This window comes from Marmota flaviventris, chromosome 9 (genome assembly GCF_047511675.1).
Source record: "Marmota flaviventris isolate mMarFla1 chromosome 9, mMarFla1.hap1, whole genome shotgun sequence".
Taxonomy (NCBI): Eukaryota; Metazoa; Chordata; class Mammalia; order Rodentia; family Sciuridae; genus Marmota; species Marmota flaviventris.
Window position 1 is genome coordinate 103,356,024 of NC_092506.1, and position 25,422 is coordinate 103,381,445.

The window sequence follows — 25,422 nt, forward strand, 5'->3', positions numbered from 1 at the left end:
GTGTGGAGGGACAGAGAGACCTGCTGGGGTGGGGTGGGAGCTCCAGTTCAGGATACTAGTTGTGCCAGGGCAAATGTACCAATTGATACATTCATGCGAACCAATCCTATGTGGCCTTAAGGAAGTGGTTCTCAAAGGGTAGCTCTAGGCCAGCAGACCAGCATCAGTTGGACACTTGACTCGTTACAAAATCAAATTCTTAGAGCCACCCAGACCTCCTGAGTCAGATACTCTGGGAGTGGGCCCCAGCATTCTGATTTACCATGCTCTGCAGGTGATTATGGCATGAAGATGAGAACCAAAATCTTAAGGATGTCCTGATTGGCATTCTGTGTTTGTGTGTCCTAGGACATTAAGCAGGACCTGGTCTAACAGCAGCCATGCTGGCCAAGGATGGTGTCTGCCTGAGCCTCTTGATATGAAATCTACATTCTGTCACCCACTCAGCCTCACAGTTTACCCAGCGCTTTCACACACAGCACTTGTGTGAAAGAATGCTGTGTGTATCCTTCTTACTCCATGTGCTTTCTGGACTCAGCCTGTACAGTTTTCATTGACATGGTTCAGTTTTGTACAGGGCTCTGAAAATGTTCTCAAGATGCACGTGTATACCAGTGTGCAAACTTCCATACATGCATCTGTTCTGCCTTCTCTGTTAGACACTGCTCCTGGGTTAGTCTCCCTTCTCGTTAGTGCTCAGCTCGATACTCAGCAGATAAGCACTGGAGTCCCTCTCTAACCCTGGTTACCCTGTCTGCCCCCAAATACACTGATTACCTTGAAGTAATCTTGATGTGCCTACCCAGCATCTGCAGCCCATTTCCTCCCTGCGGACTCCTACCTGTTACCTAATGACAGAGGAGCTATGCGTGGGTGCTGCCTCCCAGCAATGACAACCTTCACCACCCACTTCCTGTGTTGATTTGTGCTGTTGGGTCCCTGTTGCCTGAGTGAGCTGTGAACATTTATACTACTTCCCACTACCGTCTGAAACTCAGTTTCCACATCTGTAATGTGGTAATACCAATATCTAACACTTACAGACGGTTCAGAGGATGAGAGGAAATGATAGTGTAAAGAACTTAGCTCAGCTCATGGAACATAGTAAGTACCTGATAAACAGCCCGTGAAGAGTTCAGGCATAGTTTTCTATCCCTAGCAAAGCAGTCTCTTCTAGAAGGTTGTGTGGTCTTGTACAGCTATAGATTCAGGTTAAATATAATTAAATGTAAAGAATAAGTGAAGTATTTTTTTTAAAAAAGAATAAGTACAAAGCCAGGTGAGGTGGCATACACCTGTAATCCCAGTGGCTTGGGAGGCTGAAGCAGGAGGATTGTGAGTTGAAAGCCAGACTCAGCAACTTAACAAGGCCTTAAACAATTCAGCAAGACCTTGTTTCAAAATAAAAAGGGCTGGGGATGTGACTCAGTGGTTAAGTGCCTCTGGGTTCAATCCTTGGCACACACACACACTCACACACACACACACACAAAAAAAAAAAACCTAATAAGTGAAATATGAAAGTTTAGTAAAGCTAATTTTAAAAATTATAAGGTGTAGAGGCTGGGGATTGTAGATTAGTGGGAGAGTACTTACCTAGTACATATGAGGCACTGGGTTTGATCCTCAGCACCACATAAAAATAAATAAATAAAGGTATTGTGTTCATCTACAACTAAAAAATATTTTTTTTAAAAAAAACTATAATATGGGCTGGGGTTGTGGCTCGGTAGAAGAACACTTGCCTAGCATGTATGGGGCACTAGGTTCGATTCTCAGCACCAAATAAATAAATAAATAAATCATGTCCATCTATAGCTAAAAATACATTTTTTAAATTGTAAGGTGAGGCCAGGTGCGGTGGAGCATGCCTGTAATCCCAGCAGCTTGGGAGGCTGAGGCAGGAGGATGGCGAGTTCAAAGCCAGCCTCAGCCACTTAGTGAGGCACTAAGCAACTCAATGAGAACCTGTCTCTAAATAAAATATAAAAAGGACTGAGGATGTGACTCAGTGGTTGAGTGCCCCTGAGTTCAATCCCTGATACCAAAAAAAAAAAAAAAAAAAAAATTTGTCAGTTGTATATATTGGTAAGTGCTATGTGAATGTTATTATGAGTCTCTCTGGGGGCCTAGAGGGACACCCCACTCTTCCTGAGGCTGATGAGGTAGTAACTTGTGGAGTTCTGTTCTGCATTGTTGAAACCGAGAAAGAAGAGAACAAGGTCTCTGCCCACATCAAAGGAGAGCATACCAGGTTAAAGAAAGGAACAGGGTAAAATCCCAAATTATCCCTACAGCAACACCTCAAACCTCTGTGGAATGGTTGAATTTTTCTGTAGACCCAAGTGATTATTATATCTAATACCTAGAACAATTAGAAATTTAATATAACCTCTGAACAGCAAAGTATAATGACAGAAAACTCCAGTAAGCTGATCCCAAGCAGCCACCCACACCAGACACAAACCCAGTCTTGGCAAAGCCACCCATAGTCATTTCAATGGGAAGCCTAGAACACAATTCAGCCTCGGTGAAGCTGCTCACCAAGCAGGTGGTGGGATCCCACATAGATGAAACATAAATAGCAAACAAACAGAATTTGAGCTGCCTCACCTGGAAGGATCCCACCCCATCTGATTGTCACACACAGGAAGAAGCCCAGCCATTGCATCTTTTAAGTCAGGATTGTAGCTTAGGCATTGCCCTCTCTACTTTGGGGAAGCTAGTCTGGCTTTATGAGTTTGAAGATCATATGATCATGTGTTAGTCAGCTTTCTGTTACTGTAACAAATGCTCCAAATCGACTGCTTATAAAGAGGGAAGTTTGCCAAGCATGGTGGTGCATCTCTGTAATCTCAGTGACTCAAGAGGCTGAGCCAAGAGGATTGTGAATTTGAGGCCAACCTTAGCAACTTGGTGAGATATTATAAATAAACTATAAAATAAAAATAAACAGAGAGAGAGAGAAAGAAAATAGGTACCTAATGACATGAAGCAGGGTTTGACTTTGACTTTGTCTTGTTAATGTTTTCTATCAGGACTTGGATGGACCAAAGATATCTTTTGTATGCTGTCGTCACATCACCAGATGATTGAATCAAGGTCATAAAAGTCTCCCTCTGAAACAATGAGCTAAAATCACACGAATGAGAGCCATTGACATTGTTGTCAAGGGGAGCGAGAACCCACAGAAAAAAAATCATGTGAATTGCAGTTATATAAATATGGAGTCTTAACAAGGAAACCCATACCTTCCTAGAGTTTGTCTTAGAGGATATCTGGACCATGACCCAGAAGTCACTCAGAGACCAAAGAATAGGCTGACGAGGAGCCTAGAAACCAAGTGTTTGAAGAACAGTTGAAGGCAGTTGGGAGGGGGGTTTGGGGGGACTGAGAAGATTCACAGACATGTGATATCTGTCTTCAGAGGCACTTATTGGAAGGAGAGCTTTATGATCTGGACCAAGGCACAGCCAGGACCCCTGGGGATGAGTTACAGGAAGACAGATTTTGACTCAGCTTGAGGAATAAGTTTCTAATCATTCAACCATCCTACATTGAATCATAATCTCTTGAAAGGAGCAAATTTCTCACCCCCTCCCTGTGATGTTTGTCCTATACTGAGTGATCATCTGATGAGGACGCAGTGACAAGAATCTTATATTTGCTGAGGGTGGGGGTGGCGTGAAGATGGTCTGATGTGTCCTTCAAATCGAAAGTCCCTTTCGATTCCATGAGTCTCTATGCTGCATCCTTCCTGATCTATGTACTCACAGTAGCAAAAGCTACGTTGAATATGCTGATGTTCTGGAGGGGCAGGAGCATGGTGGGTAGTGTCGACAGGATGAGGAGGCCCAGAAAGCTTAGGACCCTGGAAACTTGGAGGCACTTTCTTTTAGGACTGGAAGTTCTGGAGAGGATCATTGACCCCTTGTTCTAGTATTCTTACTCCTCAAAAGCGGTTTCTTTCTGTTTTTTTTTTTTTTTTTTTTTTGTCCTGGGGATTGAACCCAGGGGTGCTTTCCCATTGAGCCCCTTTTCATTTTTTATTTTGCAACAGGGTCTTACTAAGTTGCTAAGGCTGGCCTTGAACTTGTGGTCCTCCTGCCTCAGCCAGCCAAATCACAGGAATTGTAGGCATGCACCACCACCCTTGGCTTGTAAAGCAGTATTTGAGGGGAGTGAATGGAGAAGGGAAGGAGAAAAACCCACAGACAGCACAGAAGCTAAAAATTACACCACCGAAACCTGAAAAAGACACATGTGTTGGGGGTGAGGTGGGACCAGAAACAAGGAGTGTAAGCAAGAAAAGGGAATGATGAACATGGAGGAGAGGGTGAGAGAAGACATTAGAAAAGGTAGGATCTCAGTGAGATTTGGCTGGAAGAGGGTGATAATAAGGGGGCACAAAGAAACAGTATACCCTGTGCAGGTCCCTCTGGGAGCATACATCATTTTTACACCATTGTGGACCAACACATCCACACGTGAGGACCCTCTCATGGAAGAAAAACCACAAAAAAGAGACCTGGAGGGAAAATGGATCCATATCAACAAAGGAGCTCCACAGAAGAAGAGGCCCAGGCCCACAGCAGGGCAAAGCCAGGGTTTCCTGGAGCCTTTCAGAGCAGCCTGTGGAGCAGAGAAGTGCTGAATGTCGAGTTGGGACTACAGTCTCAGCTCTGCCGCTGGTTAGCTGCAGGATCCTGGGTGAGTTACTCTCCCTCTCTGGGCCACAGGGTCCTCTTGAAGAAAACCCAGGGATTGAACTCTGACGTCCTCTCAAGCCAGGTAGGCTATGATGTTAATGATTTATATGCCAACCAAGTTCATCCATAGGTAGAACATGGTTATTCGAGAATCAGAAAATGACCCCGTGACTATGTTGAAGCTGTGCTTTCCTTTGGTAATTTCATCTTTGCCTTCCAGTACTGTTTTAGGGTTGTTCCCTTTGAAAAATCCTGATCTATCTCTTCCAAACTTGAGCTGGCAAGAGAAGGGTGTTTGCCCCTGACTGGGCAAAAGGATGGTGGTATGTAGGTTAACTGAGGGCCCTGGTTTGCCCAGGACTCAGGGGTTCCCCAGGACCAGGGGCTTTCAGTCCTGGGCAAGCAGAGATGGTTGGTCACCATGGTGGTAAGAAAGGTGAAAAGGGTCTAGAGGTGGCTTGGAGGACAGGTGGTTGGAAGGTCGCTTCTCCTACTGCTTTTCCTTGGGGAGTTTCCCTTGTCAGCTGTGGTTTTTGACACAAGGCACAAGTCGCTTCAGAGGTGCGGGGACAGAAGCGAGAGACAGCCTTCTCGCCAGTCCCAAGCCCCAGTTGAGACTACAGTTGCCAGGAAAGACGTTGAAATGCTTGATGAGCACTGGTGCTGTGGGGGATTTTCCCTTTTTATTCAAAAAAACAGAAAAGACCCAGTGGAAAAAAAAAAAAAAAAAAAGATGATTGGTGAGTGGTAAGGCAGGCAGCGGGCCGTAGGCAGCCCCAGGAGACTGCGTGCGAGTCATTTGTTTAAATTTGCAGCTGACGCCTGCCACCTCTCCATAGGCACCAGACGCAGAGCCTCTCAGCATCAGTCAGTGACCAGCGTGGTGACGCACAGCTGCAGCCATGAACTACCCCCTGGCCCTCGACATGGACTTCACAAACTACAACCTGGGAGACCTGGTGAGTAGGGGCAGGCTTCTCTCTGTTGCCCAGGCCCTACTTGGAATTCTAAATATTCTATGCCAAAGTCTAAGGGAGAGAGGACAACTTGGGAGTCCCCTTCTACTGTAGATCTACAGAATCTAGATGGGTCCATCAGCTCTTGCCTTTTAAGGTTTTATTTTCCGTCCCAGTGGATAAGTAAACTTGCTGCCCTTGATGGACATCTTTTAGAAGGAGTTGGAAGACCCAGGTCCAGGCCCGGCAGCTTCCCCTGACTTGCTATATGACCAGGGACCCAGGACTCTGCCTCTCCATTCTCAATACCAAATCCTCCCCTCACCTCTTTGGGCTGGAAGAAGGGACTACACAGGAAAGCACTTTGGAGGTTGTCCTTGTGTTGGGAGGCTGGCACTGCTACACAATCAATCAATCAATGTAGAGCTGTTCATCTCTTGCTATATGATTATATCATCAGGGCATGACATTCTATGTTGGATGGAGAAGTGGAAGACTTAATCTTTGCCCTCAAATGGCTTATGGCCCAGCCAAGAAGAAAGTAACCTTTGGAATCTGTGAGACAATGATTATGTTCTAGACCCAAGGAAGCATGAGACCAGATGGTAGCAAGGGAGAGGATCCCCGGGGCCAGAGTTGGGGAACAGGGGTTGCAGAGTTGGGGAGAGAGCCCTGTGTGAATCCTATAAATGTCTTATAGAGCATGTTGTAGCCTTCTGCAAAGAACTGGAATCTCTAGAGGTAAGGTATTCTTGGAAGGGTTTCTTAGGTGGGCTACAAAAATGGTCCCCGGTACCACACACAATAAAAGGGTCTGGCACGCTTGAGTCTCTACAATGAAGCATCATGGTTCAGTTGACTTGGTTGTCACTGAACTCCTGAAGGATGAATGTGGGAAGTGGCTCGACCGGAGGACCCCCAAGGAGGGATCTGGTATGCAGGCAGCAGAGGACTGATTAAGAAGGTTTCTTGGAAACTTTGTCTTGGTCTTTGGCCATCCCTGGTGAAAGGGCTTTACTCTGAGCTGCACTCTGGCCTAGGTCATAAAGGATTCAGACCCTGGCTCCTGACCTTAAGTTCACCCTAAGCAGGTGTTCAGTTCCCTCCTTTTATAACTCTACCCACTGTGATCCCAGAGTTGCTTGGAAAAAGCTGCCTCTCTTCTTGCCCAGGTCACAGGCTGGGAAGTGTCAGTGGGACATGGCAGAAGTGAAGCGAAGGGAAAGGTTCTTTACACCAAGTCTGGCCTCTGGGATCTAACCGGTTAAAACAGATGTGTAACTAATCCATCTATTAATCAGGTCCTGCTGATGACTTCTCAAGTCCAATGCCAGATGAAAATGCAGGGCCCCTTGTTGAAAAAGTGTTAGTAATTTCAGGATTGCAACAGCAGAGCCAAGTGAGAGCTCCTTCTAAGCTCAGGCCCTCTGTGACTGCCCAGAGGCACGCCAACGCAGCCGGCCCTGAGTCTAACCACAGGTCTGGGCTGTGCCCCAGATCAACCTACAACCTCACTGCCCTCCAAGGTAATGTGCTCCTGCCCCAGCCCCAGGCCGGCCACTGGCCGCACCTCATAGGCTGCCAGGTGTCCTCTACCCGAAGCTTCAAGCTGTCCACAAGCCCTGACCCAGTTGGATGTTTTAATAACCACCTGGAGATCTGGCCGTTCCTGGCTTCTGAGAAACCTCAAAAGTTTCCCCTAACTGCACACCTCACTTCACTGCGTGACCTACTAGAGGCAGGTGGTGGCAGGGGGATAACCGGGCACGTTCCATGTCATGTAGAAAAGCTCCATCCCAAGGAGAGAGACCTGGCAACTGGCTTCATGCTATACCTTAAGCTGGTGGTCCTCATCCAGGCATCTGAATGTGCCTGGACCCCTCAATCAGGGTCTAGCCAAGAGCCCAGGAGTCCTGAAACCCTGCAGGCTCTGGAGCCTTTCTTCAATCAGCCACCACCAGTGCCCCCTCCCTTCTTCACCTACCTCCTGAATACTCTCTCTCTGAGGCTCTTGTCCCCTTGGGAATGCAGACCGTCCCCCTCCAGCCTAGTCTCCCTGTAGGGCCCTGAGCAGCACTGCTCAGTAGACTGTCCTTAGCAGCGTCATAGCACAGAGGCTCTGGGCTGGAAGAGTAGGCAGAAGGGTCCTGCCGGAGTGCCTTCTTAAACAGTTGCTTTGAGTTTGTGTTTTTTTATAGAACTGAGGATGGAACCCAGGGCCTTGTGTATACTAAACCACAACAACTGAGTCAACTGAGCCACCCCTTGCTGCAGTAAATATTTTTTGGTACCAGGGATTGAACCCAGGGGCACTTAACCACTGAGCCACACCCCTGGCCCTTTTTGATTTTGAGATGAGGTCTTGCTAAGTTGCTTAGGACCTTCCTAAGTTGCTGAGGCTGGCTTTGAACTTGTGATCCTCCTGCCTCAGCCTCCCAAGCTGCTGGGATTACAGGCATGTGCCACCACACCTGGCCCCAGAAAATATTTGTTGACTTATGGTGCAGTTGAATCCTTAGCTCACATTTCCCTCTGGAATCCGTCCAGCTTCTTCTATTCCTTTTGCTTCCTACTCCCCTCCCTGCCTTTGTCCAAACTAAATACTGGTCCATTTTTCCAGATTATTTGGTTCTACACTTCAGTGTTGGGGTTGGAACTGGGTTTCTTGTCCATAAACTGGCCATCCTGTGTTCCCTTCCTGCTCTTGAATTCTAAGATCAACTCTGACCATTTAAACTGCCTACTTTCATCCAGGCACAGTGGTGCAGGCCTGTGATCCCAACAATTTGGAAGGTTGAGGCACGAGGATCACAAGTTCGAGGCCAGCCTCCACAACTTAGTGAAACCCTATCTCAAAATAAAAAATGAAAAGGACTTAGGATGCAGCTCAGTGGTAGAGTGCTCTTGGGTTTAATCTCCAGTACTGCAAAAAATAAAATGAAATGCCTGCTTTCCTCAGGTGGGCTGTTAATTTTCATAAATGAAGGATACAAACAGAAAAAAAATCTAGATGGCTAAGAACTGGAAAGAAGGAGCCAGGACCTCAGGGTGGACATGCCAGGGAACCACCTTGTTGGGAAGGTAGGTCTAGACAGGTCTAGATAGACAGACAGAAGATCCTGTCTAGAGGAAGCTTTATTGGAGAAAGCACTACCTCTGGGTAGAGGCAGGACCTGGGATGGTCATGAACTATACCTCCAGCCCTGCCCTACATACCAGCCAACTGCCATAGAGCAGGGGGAGGCTGGTCTAAGCCCCCAAACCTGGTTTTACCTGACCCCATCACCACCAACCATGACCTCAGTGTGACCAGAGCATCACAGACTACAAATCCAGTCCACATGCACTGTCACATTTCACCCAAGAGGTGAGAAGAAGAGGAACCAAAACCAGCTCAGGCTTTTCTGGGCTTTACCTAGGGGCAGGGAAGGATCCCCCCACAGCAACCAGCTCAAAAGTCCCAGAGGAACCCAGTGGAAGGCCCAACTGCAGGGTAGCTGTAGGGGTCAGAAATGAGGGAGAGGCCTGAGGCCATCCTGGAAGGGATCAGCATTGGGGGGAATCTAGGTTTAGGCACACAGACCACAGAGATTCTGTCAGTTTCTCTTGCCTTCCTTGGTGTCACAAACTGGATCTGACCCCACTCTTGGCAGGATAGCTTTTCAAAGTGGCCATGTGGGGCTGAGATTGTGGCTCAGCAGTAGAGCGCTTGCCTTGCACCTGTGAGGCACTGGGTTCTATCCTCAGCACCACATAAAAATAAATCAACAAAATAAAGGTATTTGTCCATAAAAAAAAGAAAGAAAAAAGTAGCCATGTATTTGAAATGGAGAATCAGAACACAAAAATTAGTATTCTTTCAGGAATGGGGGGGTGAAATAGTTCAAATCAATACTATCCCAGGAGATAGTTTTAAGAACTTGCTAGGAGACATGTCTGCAGGTGCTTTGCAGTCCCTAAAATGCAATCTGATATTGAGGTGCAAAGTGGGGATCCCTTTAAATCCAAAGATTCAATGCAGAGGTGAAAGTAGCTTAAAGTCTCCCCCAAAACCACTGCCAGAGCAGTGCCACACTCTTAAGGGCCAAAACCCTTGGGTAGAGAGATGAAAGAGGGGTCTGACTGCTTGCTCCTGAAAGAGAGGTAGAGAGAAAAGGAGGAGCTGGAACAAATGACCCGCAAGAGTTTCAGATGGTCTTCAGAGTGTGGGCCTTCAGGAAGAAGAGTGTGCAAACCTACATTCACACCAGGAGCCCAATCTCACTCCTCTAGACCCCTGGGCCTTCACACGGCTGAAAGATGAAACGACAGAGGCCCTGGCTGCTCCACTTCCAGCTCTTGACTGCTGGGATGTCCACGCAGAGATACGTGTGGTCCTCATGGCCACAGCTATGACCCATCAGCTTCTGTGTGTAGATGCCTCCCTAGCCCAAGGTGACTCAGTCTTTGGAGTCCTGAGGTTGGGCCTGGGGGAGCCATGTGCTTGGTGGGTAGTCCTGTCCCCTCCTCAGGGCTGGGAAATTCATTGGTTGCAGGACAGGCTGGGGGAGAAAAGACTCCTGGTACTGAGGGGGGAAAGATCATGCTGAGAACCACTAGTCCTGGGCAAGGGATGGGAGAATCAAAATGGGATCAGGGAGCTGCGAGCTGGGAGCCGGGAGCCCAGAACAGGAGCTGGGCGCATTAGGCAGCTGAAGGCCACATCCAGTCTCCTCCTTCCCAGGGCAGGCAGGAATTTCTTCCCATGAACTTTCACTTAAACATTTGTCACTCACAAGGGCTCCTTCCCAGTGTTAGACAATTTTGCCATTGGAAAGTTATCCCTCCTTTGACGGAAATTCCACCCCGTAACTTCAGCCCATTCCTCCTACCTGCCCCCTTGGAAGCTCACACCAGGGTCCATCCCTGCCTTCTTGCCCACGGGGGCTCTTTCTAATTCTTGAAGACAGCTCTCATGGACTCCAGTGTTCTCTTTCCCAGACTCTACACCCCTGGAACCTGAAAACTCCCTTCCAGGACAGTCTTCTAAACCCCTCAGCAAAGTGACTACCTCATCCCTTGTCCAGACCAACCAAAGGCTTGCGATCAGAGGCTTCTGTTCACCTAGAGATGACGTTACCTTGCTGTCAGCCACATCACTCTAGTGACTCATTTTAAGCTTTCAGTCCACAAACTCCCAAGTCTTTTTTCTCACGAACTGTTGTGACCAGCTCTTCCCTCGCTTTTCCCTGGACAGTTGATGCTTTGTCTCTCTCCTCTTATTTATTTATTTATTTATTTATTTTGGGGGGGGGGGTTCTTCTTAGGTTTTTCTGTTTTGTTTGTTTTTAGAAAAACTAGAGTTTTTATTTGTTTTGGTACCAGGGATTGAACCCACTAGTATCAGCCATTTTCATTTACAGAGTCTTGCAAAATTGTTTAGGAACTCGCTAAATTACTGAGCCTGACTTTGAACTTGCGATCCTCCTGCCTCAGCCTCCTGAGCTGCTGGGATTAAAGGCCTCTGCCACCACACCCATTTCTATTTTCACTCATGTAATCCCACCTGATTACTTTGGGCCTGTGGTGCCAGCTCATGGAGAACTCTGCATCGTTTAAAGTATCCCCCAGCCCTGTCTCCATTCCAGGCAGGACTGAGAGTGCTAAGGAGGAGAGAGTCCAGGGTAGATCCCTGAGGAATGCCCTAGACCACCAGCCTCACCCTGCAATACCTGCTGACAGAGAATCTGAGCCAGCAGATCCTGGCCAGCCCAGGGCACTAAGGTGGCCTCATCATTCACAGAAGTCACATGGGGTTTGGAGATCTTAATTGCCAGGGAGGGGCCTGGGTCCTACATGGAGGGAAGGAGAAGAGGAACATTTGTGGACCCCACCTTGGGCCAAGTACTTTGAATCTCTGCACCCCACCTTCCCTACCCCACCCTACTGCCAGATGCTGCCCTAGCCCCATCCTGCCCCAGTACTCATGGCAATTTTCTAACTAGATTCCCAGCTCTGTGCCCAGCTTCACTGCAGTTATCATGTTTTCTTGCCTTCTCTGGGGCAGGGGTTCCTGGTCTGTGTGTTGGTTGTGGTCTGGTGGGTGCCTGTTGGTGCCACATGCTGCTATGGCCCCAAATGGGCCCCCGTCTGTGTCCATACAGGGTGTCTGTTGCCATCAGAGTGGGCATGAGGGCCTTGGGTTTCTGCTGCTTCTTATGGCAAAAAGTGAGTGAGCTTGTCATCCAGCTGCCCACCCTGCGCTCCCTCTGTTGTAAGTCACGAGCGCTCTGGTAAGCAGTATAGGCCCCACAGCATTCGGGATTCCTGACTCCTCATCTCTTTCCACCAGGGGCAGAGCCAACCTTGCATTACTAAGGGTTTTTTTGTTTTGTTTTGTTTTGTTTTTTTGGGGGGGAGCAATACACTCCTGTGTATGAGAAGTGGCTTTAACACATGTCACTCACAAACCCCCAAAATGTCTGTTTGACACCTCTGGCTGATATGTACTACCAACTTCCAGTACCCCTCAAACCAGCTTCCTCCCATCTTCCCCTCTTTCTGGGCACTTTGCAAAACCAATACCTATTGTCAAGGAGAAAGAGACAGACCACTTCCCACAAACTTGGGTTCTCTGGAGATGGGGTCCCTGGAGAGATGTTCCACGTGTTGACTTTAAATAGTCAATAACCAATCAGCCTAGATACTCTGAAGGGCAGGTGAGAAGTTGAGCCTGTGGGCCAGATAGGCTGGCTGGTCCTGTGCCCTCCCCTGAACTATGGGGCAGCCAGGCTTCAGCCACTGCCCAGATAGGTGGAGTCCAGCCCCACTAACTGCCTCAACCTCCGCATTTCCCCTCCCTGCCTGAAGCCTGTGCTCAGCAGGGGGACGGCTCACCTCTGTTTCCCCTTGACCTCCTGCTCAATTGCAGTAAGAGGCCAATGGGTCATATTAAACGACTCTTGAAAACAATTCCCAAGAAGGCAAAAAGAACCCTAGATAGATGCAAGAGGCAAGAACTGCAGAATATAAAAGCAGACTAAGTCCTGTTGACCCCAGGCAAGGCTGTAATTTTGTGGAAGGAGCTAGGAAGGCTGTATGTAGGAGGTTGGATCTTGAAGGAAGGGCAGGAATTATGTAGGCAAACTTGAGGAGACAGGCCTGCTGGGCCAAAGCAGGAGTTTGAGCAAAAGTTTGGTGGAAGGAGCAGGTGGGGTGTTGCTCCCTGGAACACAGAGTGCTTAACACAGTAATGTGGAAGATAAGGTTTGACAGATCAGGGGGATATACATTTTGGAGGCATTTAAAGGCCCTCAAAGGAGTTTAGATCTCACCCTAGAGGTCCATGACTTGCAAATGAAAATAGAACAATTTCCTTAAACAAAAACCTATGTGTTGGGGGTTGGAGTTGTGGCTCAGTGGCAGAGCGCTTGCCTCACATGTGTGAAGCGCTGGGTTCGATCCGCAGTACCACATTAAAAAATAAATAAATAAACAAAACAAAGTTTAAAAAAAAAAAAAAAAAAACTGTGTTTTTGACCACACAGTCAAGAGTGAACAGATCAAGAGCTAGGGATATAGCTCACTTGGTAGAGTGCTTGCCTCACATGCACAAGGCCCTGGGTTCAATCCCCAGCACCCCCCAAAATATAAATAAATAAAGAGTAAAGAGCTCCAGCTGGGTGTGTTGATGCAAGCCTGTAATCCCAGCAGCTTGGAAAGTTGAGGCAGGAGGATTGCAAGTTCACAGCCAGCCTCAGCAATGGCAATCTGCTAATCAACTCAATGAGACCCTGTAATAAAATACAAAATAGGGATGGGGATGTGGCTCAGTAGTTGAGTGCCCCTGAGTTCTATCCCTGGTATCCCCCTACCCCCCCCCAAAAAAAAAAAGGTTGAAGAGTTCTGGTTCAAAAGCAAGAAGGAGAACCTGGATCCTCGACTCCAATGAACCATTCTAAATATAATCAAGGGCACTTGCTAAGTCTACAGAATCATGTTGTGTGGAATGACTGCAACTGATTCTGAATTTAGCAATGTATATTGAACATCTTTCCCTGCCAAGAAGCCTCATTTCTTTCAAGTACACACTGTCATTGTTGTGAATGCAAGGAGTTCCACTTACTCCATTCTTCTCCTGATGAACCTTATCACAAAAGTACCTTTTTCTGGGATGGGGATATAGCTCAGATGGTAGAGTGCTTGCCTTGCATACACAAGGCCCTGGGTTCAATCCCCAGCACCAAAAAAAAAAAAAAAAAAAAAAAGCCTTTTTCTTATCATGGCCTTGCTATTAAATGTGAAATTGAAAAAAAAATAGATAAAGACAAAATGAAACAAACACTGCTTACAGGTGGCAGGGAACCAGGAAGGGACTTTAAGCAGGACACTGATGTGATGAGATTTGTGGAGGGCTTCTTTGCTGTTGTTTTGCTTTTGAGACTATGTTGCTCAAGCTGGTCTCAAATTCGTGGGCTCAAGTAATTCTCCCACCTTAGCTTCCAGAGTAGCTGGACTATGGGCATGTTCCACTCAGTTGGGATTTATGTGTTAGAAGACTCACCCTGTCCTCCATGCAAGAAGTGGACAGAAGTGGAGAAGTTGGCAGGAAAGGGACCCATGGAGAGATGGCAGTCCCGAACAATAGGGTGAAGAAAGGCTGGACTGAGGCGATACAAGAGGGCAATGCTAGGGGGGGTGGCAGATGGCTTCGCCATTGCATCACTGTGTATTTTCCCCATCCCCTTCTCATGGAGTCATCTTCTTCAGGGACCAGAAGGAAAGACCCAAGTGGGGAATGGGCTCTCCCACCACTGGGAGTGAGGGTGTGAACCATTTTGGGGCTCCTGTGTGGCAAGAAAGTCCTGTGGCAGCCAGTGAATGACCCACTGTTTGTGGAAGACCCTTTCCCCGTGAAAGGGGGCTGAGACCACCCAGAGAGGGGACAGAGTACTCCACCCATCTCTGCCTCCCTGGGGCTGATCATTTATAGAATTGTCTTTAGAACCCACATAAGTTGGGCATTATGCCAGGCACGGTGGTTCATGACTGCAATCCCAGCTATTTGGAAGGCTGAGGCAGGAGGATCACAAATTTGAGGCCAGCCTTGGCAATTTAAGGAGACCCTGTTTCAAAGTAAAATTAATAAGTAAAAGGGCTGGGGATGTAACCCAATGGTAGAGCACCCCTGCATTCAATCTCCAATACCACACACACACACACACACACAAAGTTGGGTATCATTGGTTTTGCATTGCACGGGGATGGGGGTTGATGGGGAGGGTGGGAAGAACAGATCTGGGAGGTGAGGAGGAGCAGGTGCAGGGGCAGCTGTGAGTGAAAGGTATGAAAACAGGCACCATGTCTTCCTCTGTGGTTAGCTGGTAAACAACCCGAGTGCTGGGGTGGGGGGGCTGATGGAGAGAGGAGGAGGATGGGGAGGAGGGAACTTCCGGAGACATAGTGGGCACACCCCCTTCAGTTAAAACAGGCTCCCTCCCTCCCCTGGGCCTGGTCTGATGCCTCCTTCACTTCCTTCTGCCCCTGGGCTTTCTGTTCCGGGGCTCACCTCGCCTAGAGAGTTTGCTAGGGATGGGCATCTGCCCCCACCAGGCATCTTTCAAGGCAAGCCCAGGCGGTGCTGCTCATTGGCTCCAGAGGTAGATATGCATGAGTTCAAACAAACCTGATCTTCAGCAACACTCCTCTGTAAAATAAGAGTCATATGGCATGTCTTGAGTTTCTTGTGTGGATTAAACTAGATGGAAGGTTGCTACCACAATTTCAATGATAATGAAGACAGGCAGGAATAGGAGGAGAGATCAAGAAGAAACCAGCAGATCACATCAGTACCCACTCTCCCTCCCTGCCAGTGGGATCCCCAGTTTCAGTGCCCTCTATTCTGTTCAGAATTGGAACAGTTATCTCCTTGTCCCAACTAGATCCAGTCTCCAAATGGCAATCCTGATGCCAGTCCCCCAGCCTGCAGCCTTCCATACCTAAGGACACATAAATAAAAAATAAGTCACAGGTACACAATCCCTTAGAGTCTACAAAGCATATCCACAGCATATATCTCCTTTCATCCTCATCATCAACCTGTGAGGGATTAATCCCTTTTACAGATGAATAACAGAAATTGTAGACGGGGGGGTGTGACTTTGTGATAGAGTGCTTGCCTAACATGCATGAGGCCCTAGGTTTCGTCCCCAGCATCATAATAAATACATAGGTAGGTAGGTAGGTAGGTAGGTAGACAGGTAGATAGATAGATAGATAGATAGATAGATAGATAGATAGATAGATAGATAAGAATTTAAAAAGGAAGTCAGAAATGACAAAGTGATTTGTTCAAGGATACTCCAAAGAAAATTAGAATTTCATCAGCAGGACATATGAGAGAATAAGGCCAAAAGCCTCCTGGAGGGATAGAAAACATCTACACATCATTAGGCTTCCTCTGGAAAAATGGAGTCTTCAGTTTCTCACCCTTCTGTCTCCTTGTCCTTGCAGTACAAGGAGTTTGCCAACTACAATGACAGCACAGAGACCCCCCTACAGGAAAGTCACTTCTGCTCCACAGTTGAGGGGCCCCTACTGACTTCCTTCAAGGCTGTGTTCATGCCTGTGGCCTACAGCCTCATCTTCCTCCTGGGCCTGATGGGCAACATCCTGGTGCTGGTGATCCTCGAGCGGCACCGGCATACGCGCAGCTCCACCGAGACCTTCCTGTTCCACCTGGCGGTGGCTGACCTCCTACTAGTCTTCATCCTGCCCTTTGCTATCGCTGAAGGCTCTGTGGGCTGGGTCCTGGGAACCTCCCTCTGCAAAATTGTGATTGCTCTGCACAAGATCAATTTCTACTGCAGCAGCCTGCTGCTAGCCTGCATCGCTGTGGACCGCTACCTGGCTATTGTTCATGCCGTCCACGCCTACCGTCACCGCCGCCTCCTCTCCATCCACATCACCTGTGCAACCATCTGGCTGGCAGGCTTCCTCTTCGCTTTGCCGGAGATCCTCTTCGCCAAGGTCAGCCAACCCCACAGCAATGACTCCCTGCCACGTTGCACCTTCCCTCAGGAGAACCAAGCTGAAACCAATGCCTGGTTTACCTCCCGCTTCCTCTACCATGTTGGGGGCTTTCTGCTGCCAATGCTGGTAATGGGCTGGTGTTATGTGGGGGTGGTACACAGACTATGCCAGGCCCAGCGGCGCCCTCAGCGACAGAAAGCAGTCAGAGTGGCCATCCTGGTGACAAGCATCTTCTTTCTCTGCTGGTCACCTTACCACGTTGTCATCTTCCTGGACACCCTGGCCAGACTGAAGGCCGTGGACAACAGCTGTGAGCTGAATGGCTCTCTCCCGGTGGCCATCACCATATGCGAGTTCCTGGGCCTGGCCCACTGCTGCCTCAACCCCATGCTCTACACTTTCGCTGGAGTGAAGTTTCGAAGTGACCTGTCTCGACTTCTGACCAAGCTGGGTTGCACCGGCCCTGCTTCCCTGTGCCAGCTCTTCCCTGGCTGGCGCAAGAGCAGTCTGTCTGAGTCAGAGAATGCCACCTCCCTCACCACCTTCTAGGTCCCAGCACCCCCCTTTGTTTCTGCTTTCTTCGGGGCAGGCAGTGGCGGTGGAGTCCCTTCCAACAGGATCCGGGGTCCTGAGTGTTACACTGGCTACCTCCCAGCAGGGAGGCAGCTTCTATCTAGGACATCCCTGTCACTCTTCCACCAGCCCTGAGGCTAGGCTGGAGTCCAGGGAAGGGAAAGCAGATCAAAGGCAAAGCAAAAGGTCTCTGTACCCATCTGCATCACCCTGGGCTGAGAGGACTCCACACACCTCCCACCCTAGCTGGCCAAAGCCCTGGCCACAGGGAAAGTCAATCCCCTCCCAGAATACACTCATCCTCTTAAGGGCTGCTGACTGCCACAGATACCCACCTCTCCTCCCATGCCCCATGCCAAATGGAGCCAGGAGAAGCTGGAACTGGGGATGAGCAGAAATTAAAACCGAGATGGCCAGCTAGTGACAGAGTGTGGCCTTAACAATTCTTAGTTCCTTAATTCGGACATTCTGCCAGATCAACTCTGCAGCTGTCTTGACCAAGCAGGAAGCTTGGACTGATCTTCTTTAGATCACGGACAGTGACCAAAACAGCAATGGGTTGGCCCCATGCCAAGGGGTCCTGGATTACAGAGGACAGACTCCAAGTAGGAAGCTAGCCAGTGTCCTAAGGAACAGCAGAAGGCAAGCCAGCAGAAAAGGAGACTGGTGGAAGAAAGGAAAAACTCCCACCGAAGCCCCCAGAGAGGGACAATCAAAGCCAGCTGTCTTATCTGCCCCGGGGCCAGACAGAGGTGGGTGGAGAGCTCCCAGATGGGGCCAGGGGAGGCAGGATCCAGGGTCCTGGTGAACTCTGGGGCACTGATGGAAGGAGGCAGACTCGTTCTTTCCTTGCCACCCTCCTCACAATCAATGGGGCCATGGAAATTAGAGCAGAGGGTCCTGGCCACAGCAGAGGGGACCCTTAGCCATGAGTAAGAGTGGAGACAGAGGCCCCCTGGAAAGGTCCTCTGGAGTCATCTCATCCAGCACCCCCTACTCCATGGTGTCACCTTAGGCAGGGCAGTGTGAGAAGCAGACCTGGGCAGGGAAGTCCCCAAGCCCCAGGAAGCCATGCCCAGCCCCTCAGAGGATACTAGTCAGATGGAACCAGAGGAAGCTACTCCTCGCTCACTCTGGACTCTCCCTCTCAGCCTCTATCTGGGGTAGAGGATCAGGGACTCCTGCATTTGCTGGGGACCCTCTGGATAGCCCAGTTCCACTAAAATCAGTCAGGACCACTGGAGGCCTCCATTGGAAATCAGAAGTATGGCCTGGGGGACTGTGCCCTTACCACAGAATGAAGGGGAAGCCCTGGCATCCCCCCTTTTCTCCCAGCATCCAAGAGCAAGCTGGGCAGTGGAGGAGCCAGACACAGAAGCAAAAAGGCAAAAGGTTGGATTCTGAATTTTCTCTTTTTAATAAAAAGGCACCTATAAAACAGGTCAATACAGTACAGGCAGCACAGAGACCCCCAGAACAAGCCTAAAAATTGTTTCAAAATAAAAACCAAGAAGATGTCTTCACATATTGTATTTATATATTTATATTTATATATATATATATTTATATAATGGTACAAAATGGCTGGGGGTATGGCCATGGATGGAGGGAAGAAGGCTGACCTGTGGAGTTCACCTTAGGAAGCTAGTGGCGGAGGTGAGAGAAGAGGGGACCTGGAGGGCCCTGGGCCCTTTGTGGTCTGAGCCCTCTCCTCAGAGCAGGAAACACTTAAAGGAGGATAGTTTGGGCAGTCTTGGGACAGGGGTGGGGGCTCCAGGGCATAGGGCCCAGGTGGAGGGAGGGTGGGCAGATGGAGGACAGGTGCCCCCCTACCCAATGCAGAGGGCCTGGCCATGGCCCCTGGGAGGTGCTAAGGGAGTCAGGAGCCTGCAGCCAGCCCTGGAGAAGGAAGTGGCGCTTGACCTGGCTGATGGTGGACCTAGAGGACAGCACCAGACTGGGAGAAGTGGGCGTGAATTCCCTTTGTGTTACAGCTGCCAAGGTGAGGCCAGGCCTGCAGGTCAGGAAGGCTAAGGACTGGGACCTGGTAGAAGACACCCTGTCTAGAATGACCCTTGGCCCTGGAGGCAGGGCATAAACTGCCTCAGCCAGGGAACTGCCCTGCCACCTCACAAGGCAGGAAAGGAAGTGAGAAAAGGAGAAGTTTTTTTACTCCTGGGACCAAGGGGGGCTAAACACCCAGTCATGTATGGCTTCAGCTCTGACTAGTGGCGGGTAAGGAGCTCTTCTGGGAAAGAGCAGAGGGGGTTGGGAGGCAGTGGCTGCGCCTGGGTGGCATAGACAGATCTGGTCCATAGCCCTGAGCCTGGGCAGAAGAACCTTGCCAGCAAGTGGGCAGGCGGAGTCAAGGCGGCAGGATGCTCCCCAGCCCCCTCCAATACTTCCCCCATTCCATCCTCAGGGGGTGGAGGCTGGAGGGGAGCAGACTGACTCAGCCAAACCCTGTTCCTTCCTTCTTTGGTAAGAAGTAGGTGGCGGCCTCTGGAAGAGTCAGGGCCCCCCCCACTCTGGGTTACCTAGCCCAGGGCTACTGCAGCCATGGGTTCCAGTGGCATCATACCACCTCATCTGTGGCTCCACTCACGGGGGCCACCAGATACTGCCCCTTCTTCCTTTTCTTCATCCCAGACTAGGGATAAAGGACTTCAAGTTCTGGCTAAGATGTAGCAGCAGGGGCACCCAGACATCCACAGCAGGAAGCCGGGGGCCATGTCACTGGTGTGGGAAAACATGTGCACACGTTTCTCCCTGAATGACTCAGCAGCGGACAGGCTGCCACCCTGGGGTCTCAGCCCTGCTAGGACTCACCAGGTGGAAGCCTCGGTGGTGTGACCTCAGTTTAGGTGTGGGCATCTTGTTGTCTTACTATTTGGAGAGGGGACAGAAATGGTATCCTTTATGGACCCAGAGACACTGCAAACAGTGGGGTGGGTGTGTAGGACTGCATGTCCCTGGGTCCAGGGGAATGGAGGGGGCAATCATTTGAAGAAGGGGAAAGGGTTTCTTTTATCCTTTGTTTTTTTTTTTTTTTGTGTGACTTCTATCAAAACACAGAAATACAGCACACGCACAAACCAGCACAAAAGCGCAGCGCTCTATTTACAGCTCCGGCTGGCACCTGCCCACCTGGCCAGCCGCCTGCAGAGGGGGTTGGGAGAAGGGGTCAGCCACGTCAGCAGGGAAAGGAAATGAGGCAGGAAAAGACAGAAGGAAAACCGGGAGGAGCAGAGAAACCGAGAGGAGAGAAGTGGAGCTTGGGCAATGAGGAGAAAGCGGCACAAAGGGACAAAAAGGGGAGACCCTTCCTCTCCTTCACCTCTCCCCCAAGGACCCAAAGCATAGTTGAAAGTGGGGGTGGTGCAGAGAAAGAGGGAAAATAGAGGTTCCATAGGAATCGGAGGGAAGGGAGGGGCAGTCCTGGAGGCAGAAACGGAACAAACCCCAATCCCAAACCCCCCACCCCACTCTGCCACTTCCCCCTAAGCTGCCAGCACATCTGGTTTCCACAAATGCCACTCCCCACACAAGCCCCTTCCCACCCCTCCACCCCAACCCTGGACCCAGGCCATCCCAACACTGGAGGGAAGAAACTTTTTTAAGGTTAGCATATTTGCAATATTGCCCAGCTTCAGCCCCCAAGGGGATGACTAGAAGGGCAGGTTGGCCATGCTGCCCGGCGCTGGGAGGTAGCCCATCTGGCTGTCCAGAGACACACTGCGCTGCCGCAGGGGGTGGGACACCATGAGGTTCTGCTGGGGAGGGGGGCCCATGAGGGAGCCCTGTGGGGAGAGCATATGGGGGGGCTGGCTATAGACCTCGCCCCCCACACCTCGTTGCTTCATCAGCATGAAATTCTGCTGGGTCATGAGGCCTTGTGGTGGGGACATGACCCCCTGGTGCAGGCCGTGGGGCACCATGCCCTGCTGTGGGGGCACACCTGTCCTTCCCAGCAAGGACATCTGTCCAGGGTGGCACATGGACATGTTGAGCCCCCGTTGGACGCCCTGCTGGCCCGGGAGGTTGGGGGGCCGAGACGGGGTCTGTTCCGCCATCATGTTCTGCAGGTTCATGAGATGCAGATTGGGGGGCTGGGCCTTGGGGGGCTGGTTCTCACTCTTAGGGAAGTACTGGAGGGTGCTGCTTGGCTTCTCAGAGGGGATGATCCTTGACAAGTCGAACTCGGGGATCCCCGTCGGGGTGGGCCGGATCACCTCGCTCAGCTCAGGGTCGTTCAGCACTGATGCCACCCCAGGGAGCACCCCTGGTGGGTATGCGTCTCCCATGCGCCCAGCCATGCCTTTGCCCATTAGATGCTGTTGGGGGGGCATGGGGCCCGGCGGCTGGGTGGGCAGGTCCTCCGGAGGCAGGGGCATGCCTGAAGGGTAGTGCTGCTGCAGGCCAGGTCCCCCGCCCCCACCCCCAGCAGGGGCCATGGCACCATGGGGCTGCTGCAGCCGAGGGGGGAAGGGCATCATTTGGGAGGAGCTGGGCACAGGGCCACAGGGGGCATTCAGGGAGTCTGGGCCCCCTGGAGCCATCATCATTGAGTTTTGGGGAGGCCCTCCTGTCCCCTGTGCATTGGGGTGCAGTGGAATGTTGGAGCCCAGAGGGGTGGGAGAGGGCAACATGGTAGGTGGGGGCTCATGGGACAGGGGCTGCTGGCCTGCCAGGTTCATGCCCATGGGGCTCTGGGCAGCAGCAGAGTTCAGGTGCATCTGGTTGGGCTGGTTGTTGCTGATACCTATAAGAAAGAGGACAAGGAGGTCAGAACTGTGTGCACCAGCTGGGGGAGACAGAACCAGTCCTTCTCCCCACTCCCCACCTTTTACCACTGACCAGCTGCCCTTGGTTGCAAGGGAAGGGACTGGGAAAATTTAAGCTAAAAGCCAAGAGCCCAAGATCTGGCCCCATTTGCCATGGACACATTGTGGGATGCTGAAAAGACCACTTGAGTGCTGTGGGCTGGGTTTCACTGAATGACTACCAGAATGGGAAGAGGGCCCCGGACCTCACACCAATGCCTACAGCCCTGTGGAAGCATGGAGACGCCAGCACGACCACAGGGGCGACTCCCGGCCATGCCCACTCTTCCCATTCCCAGTGGCCCCTGCCTGTCCTCGCACCTGGCCCGGAGCCCTGGGATGGTGGAGGAGGGGCTAGCAGGGGCCGGTCAGGCAGCAGCTCGTCGTCTGAGGTGGCGATGGTCTTGATAGCATTGTGGTAGAGCGGGGTGGAGCTGGGCATGGCGTACTTGGACATCTGGGACATCATCAGTGACAGGGGGTTCTGGGAAGGTGTGGGATCTGGGGAGGAAGTGAATGGGAGGCTGGGGTTCATGAGGCCGCTGGGAGGATTGGCAGGAGGTGCTGAGGAGCTGCTCCGGGGGCCGCTAGGCGGGAGGGCACCTATAGAAGCAGGGAGACAAAGAAAGTGGGGAGTGACTGGGGAGGGTAAAGTGAATTTGCTGCTCTTATTAGGGGTTTAGGAAGAGGTCAGCCTACCAAATCTCCACCTAACTCCACCGGGCACAGCTACAATCCCACTGAACACAGGCCCCTCACAACCACCACAGCCCACCCATACTCAAAGCAATTCCTATAGCCTCAGGGCCCCGGGCAGTGGGGCGATCCCAAGTCCCAAGTGTGACCCCTCAAAATGCCTGGGACATGTACATGGTGCCTCAGACAATTTCAACACCACTACCACCACCTGACCCAGCCCATGCCTACCCACCACAGAGGTGCCCAACTGGAGTCCAGTAACCCCGCTGGCCTATCCAGCTGACTCACCCTGTTCCATGTTGCCCAGGGTGGAAGAAGAGTTCATGTTGAGAGGCGGCTGCTTATTCTGGGAGACCCCAGGGCTGGGCATGGCTGTCTTGGGCGAAGCCACCCAGCCTGGAGAAGGCACCGCCATGGAGGGAGACTTGAGCCTGCTTGGTGAGCCGGTGGGTGAACGGACATTGAGGGAGGAGCTGAGGACCTGGGGCGATTTGAGAGGTCCTGGAGGGTTAGCGGAAGGCAAGGGCACCATCTGCGAGGGAGTCTGGGGTGACTTGAGGTTGGCGGAGGGTGAAGTGACCAGGGGTGAGTGCACCTGGCTAAGGGTGGGTGACTTTAGGTGCCCCATGCCCGGCGAGCCCATCTGATTAATACTGATGGTGAGGTCTGAGGGCCGTCTGCCCAGTCCCCGACTGGGGGCTGAATGCACAGACCCAGGAGGAGGATTGGATGCAGGGGGCAGAGGCATGTGGCTGAGCCGAGTGGTGCCCACAGTGCCCATGGGCATTGAGCTCTGGTCAGGGCTAAACATGTCTTGGGTATTGCCCAAGTCCTGGGGCATGGCTTGGTAGGGTGCCTGGCCCCCAGAGAATCCTTGCTGGCCCTGGTTGGGAAACTGTGAAGGCATTAGCATCTTCTGTGGACCGCCCATCATGCCACTGCTATTCTGAGCCCGAACCCGGGCCATCTCCTCAGGACTGAGGCCCTGAGGCCCCATCATGTCCCCAGGACCCCGCATCTTCTGTGACATCAGCATCTGTTGCTGCGGGGTCATCTGCACGTTCAGGTTCATGTTCATGTTCATGTTCACGTTCATGTTCATGTTGAGGTTGCCTGGCCCCATGGGTGGGTCCACCTCCCTCAGCCCAGTCTGCCCCATGGGTGGGCTCAGGAGGCCACGACCTCCACCAAACTCCATGCCCATAGGTGTTCCCGCCAGGCCTTCACCACCAGACATCTGCCCAGGAAACATGGAAGGATCCATCTGTCGGTGTGCTTGCATCATCCGCTCCATCTCCATGCTCTGCCCCATGCCGCTGCTGGCCATACCCAGGGGCCGCTGCATGCCCATCGACCGCTTTTCCAGCAACTGGTGCCGTAGCAGCTCCTCCCTAACCCGAGGGGTCATGAATCGCTCCGCCTCACCCTGCCCACCTGGGTAGGGCACAGCATTCTGGGCAAAATTGCCGGGTCCCCCCATAGGGGGCAAGTCTTCAGTCCAGCCCATGCCTGGCCTCACAGGCCTCTGCATGGCATTCATGGGTACCTCCATGGGCATACTCTGCATGCCCCCAAACCCAGGCACCCGTTGCATCTGGTTGCCTGGGAAACGGGGACCAGGGAAGGGAGGTCCTCCCCGGAGCTGCATGGGATCTTGGACGTCCATGGGCCCCCGCAGCTGTGCGCCCATTCCAGGTGGCCACTGGTCCCCAGGCTTGCTGTGGTAGGGAGGCGGGGGCCCCCTCACCATCATGCCTCCCATGCCCATCATGTCCTGCAGAGGGCGACCCCCATGCAGTCCAATCTGCTCCTCTTTCCGCCGCTTTTCCTCATAGTACTCTTCCTGCAGCTTGCGCCATGCCACTTGCTCAGGCGTCAGGCTATCCTGGCCTAGCCTCTGCATCATCATGTTCATCTGCTGGCCCATGTCCCCTCCTGGGGGGTGCCCAGGCACTTCATGCTCCAGTGGTGGACCCCCGAGGCTCTGTGTCTGTGAAATCATGGACTGCAAGGGTTCCTCGTACTTCTTTAGCCCACTAGGAGGGGCTGTGGGTGGCTGCTGGGGGGCAGGAGGGGCTTGTGCTGGTGGGCCCCCCTCACTGGCTGCTCCTGGGGGCCCCTTGAGGAAGGGCTCAGTCTCTCCACTGCGGAGCAGCAGCCGCTCAATGTCTCTCAGCGTCTGCAGGGAACGCTCCCGATGCTCTAGCTGCTCTTTGGACAGGCCCTCGGAGCCCACCAGGCTGCGCTGCCCATTGCCGGTGGGTGCAGCCTCCCCCAGCAGGGTGGGGCCAGGGGCACTGCTGGGGTCTCCTCCAGGAGGCAGAGGGTTGTTTGTGGTGGCAGCTGTTGGGGTGTTAGGGTGGGTGCCCCCAGTCCCACCACCTGTGCTGGCAGCTCCCACTGAGTTGGGGGCCAAGTCCTGACTGGTGTCCTCAGGAGGTCCCTCCGGGGGCAGAGCAGGTGGGGCACTGCCAGGGGCTGGGGGTGGTGGCGGCGGCAGCGGAGGTGGCTGGGACTGTGGGGTACCTGCTGACGGTGTGCTCAAGGGCAGTGGTTCCGGGGTGGGTGGCACTTTGGGGGCCTGCAGGTGGACAAAAGCAGAGTGTAAGATAGGTAAGGGACATCCTAATCAATCTCAGAGCCAAACCAGGC

The 25,422-nt window shown here is 51.7% G+C and overlaps 2 protein-coding genes across 7 annotated transcripts in view; one reads left to right on the forward strand and one right to left on the reverse strand.

Annotated features, from left to right (window-relative positions):
* Window positions 1-5,520: 5,520 nt before the first annotated feature.
* Window positions 5,521-18,773, forward strand: Cxcr5 (C-X-C motif chemokine receptor 5). The gene is made up of 2 exons (XM_027930509.3): window positions 5,521-5,668; window positions 16,157-18,773. Exons 1-2 carry the CDS (start codon window positions 5,612-5,614, stop codon window positions 17,222-17,224), a joined length of 1,125 nt encoding a protein of 374 aa, XP_027786310.1. The 5' UTR covers window positions 5,521-5,611; the 3' UTR covers window positions 17,225-18,773.
* Bcl9l (BCL9 like) overlaps window positions 18,642-25,422 on the reverse strand; it is a 29,220-nt gene continuing 22,439 nt past the window's right edge. For all 6 annotated transcript variants that reach the window (XM_027930506.3, XM_027930508.3, XM_034635825.2 and 3 more), the window contains 3 exons: window positions 23,059-25,351; window positions 22,393-22,674; window positions 18,642-22,010 (listed from right to left, as the gene is read on the reverse strand). In XM_027930506.3, the coding sequence (XP_027786307.2) occupies window positions 20,917-22,010; window positions 22,393-22,674; window positions 23,059-25,351 (3,669 nt within the window). In that variant the 3' untranslated portion in view covers window positions 18,642-20,916. The remainder of the gene's footprint in view (window positions 22,011-22,392; window positions 22,675-23,058; window positions 25,352-25,422) is intronic.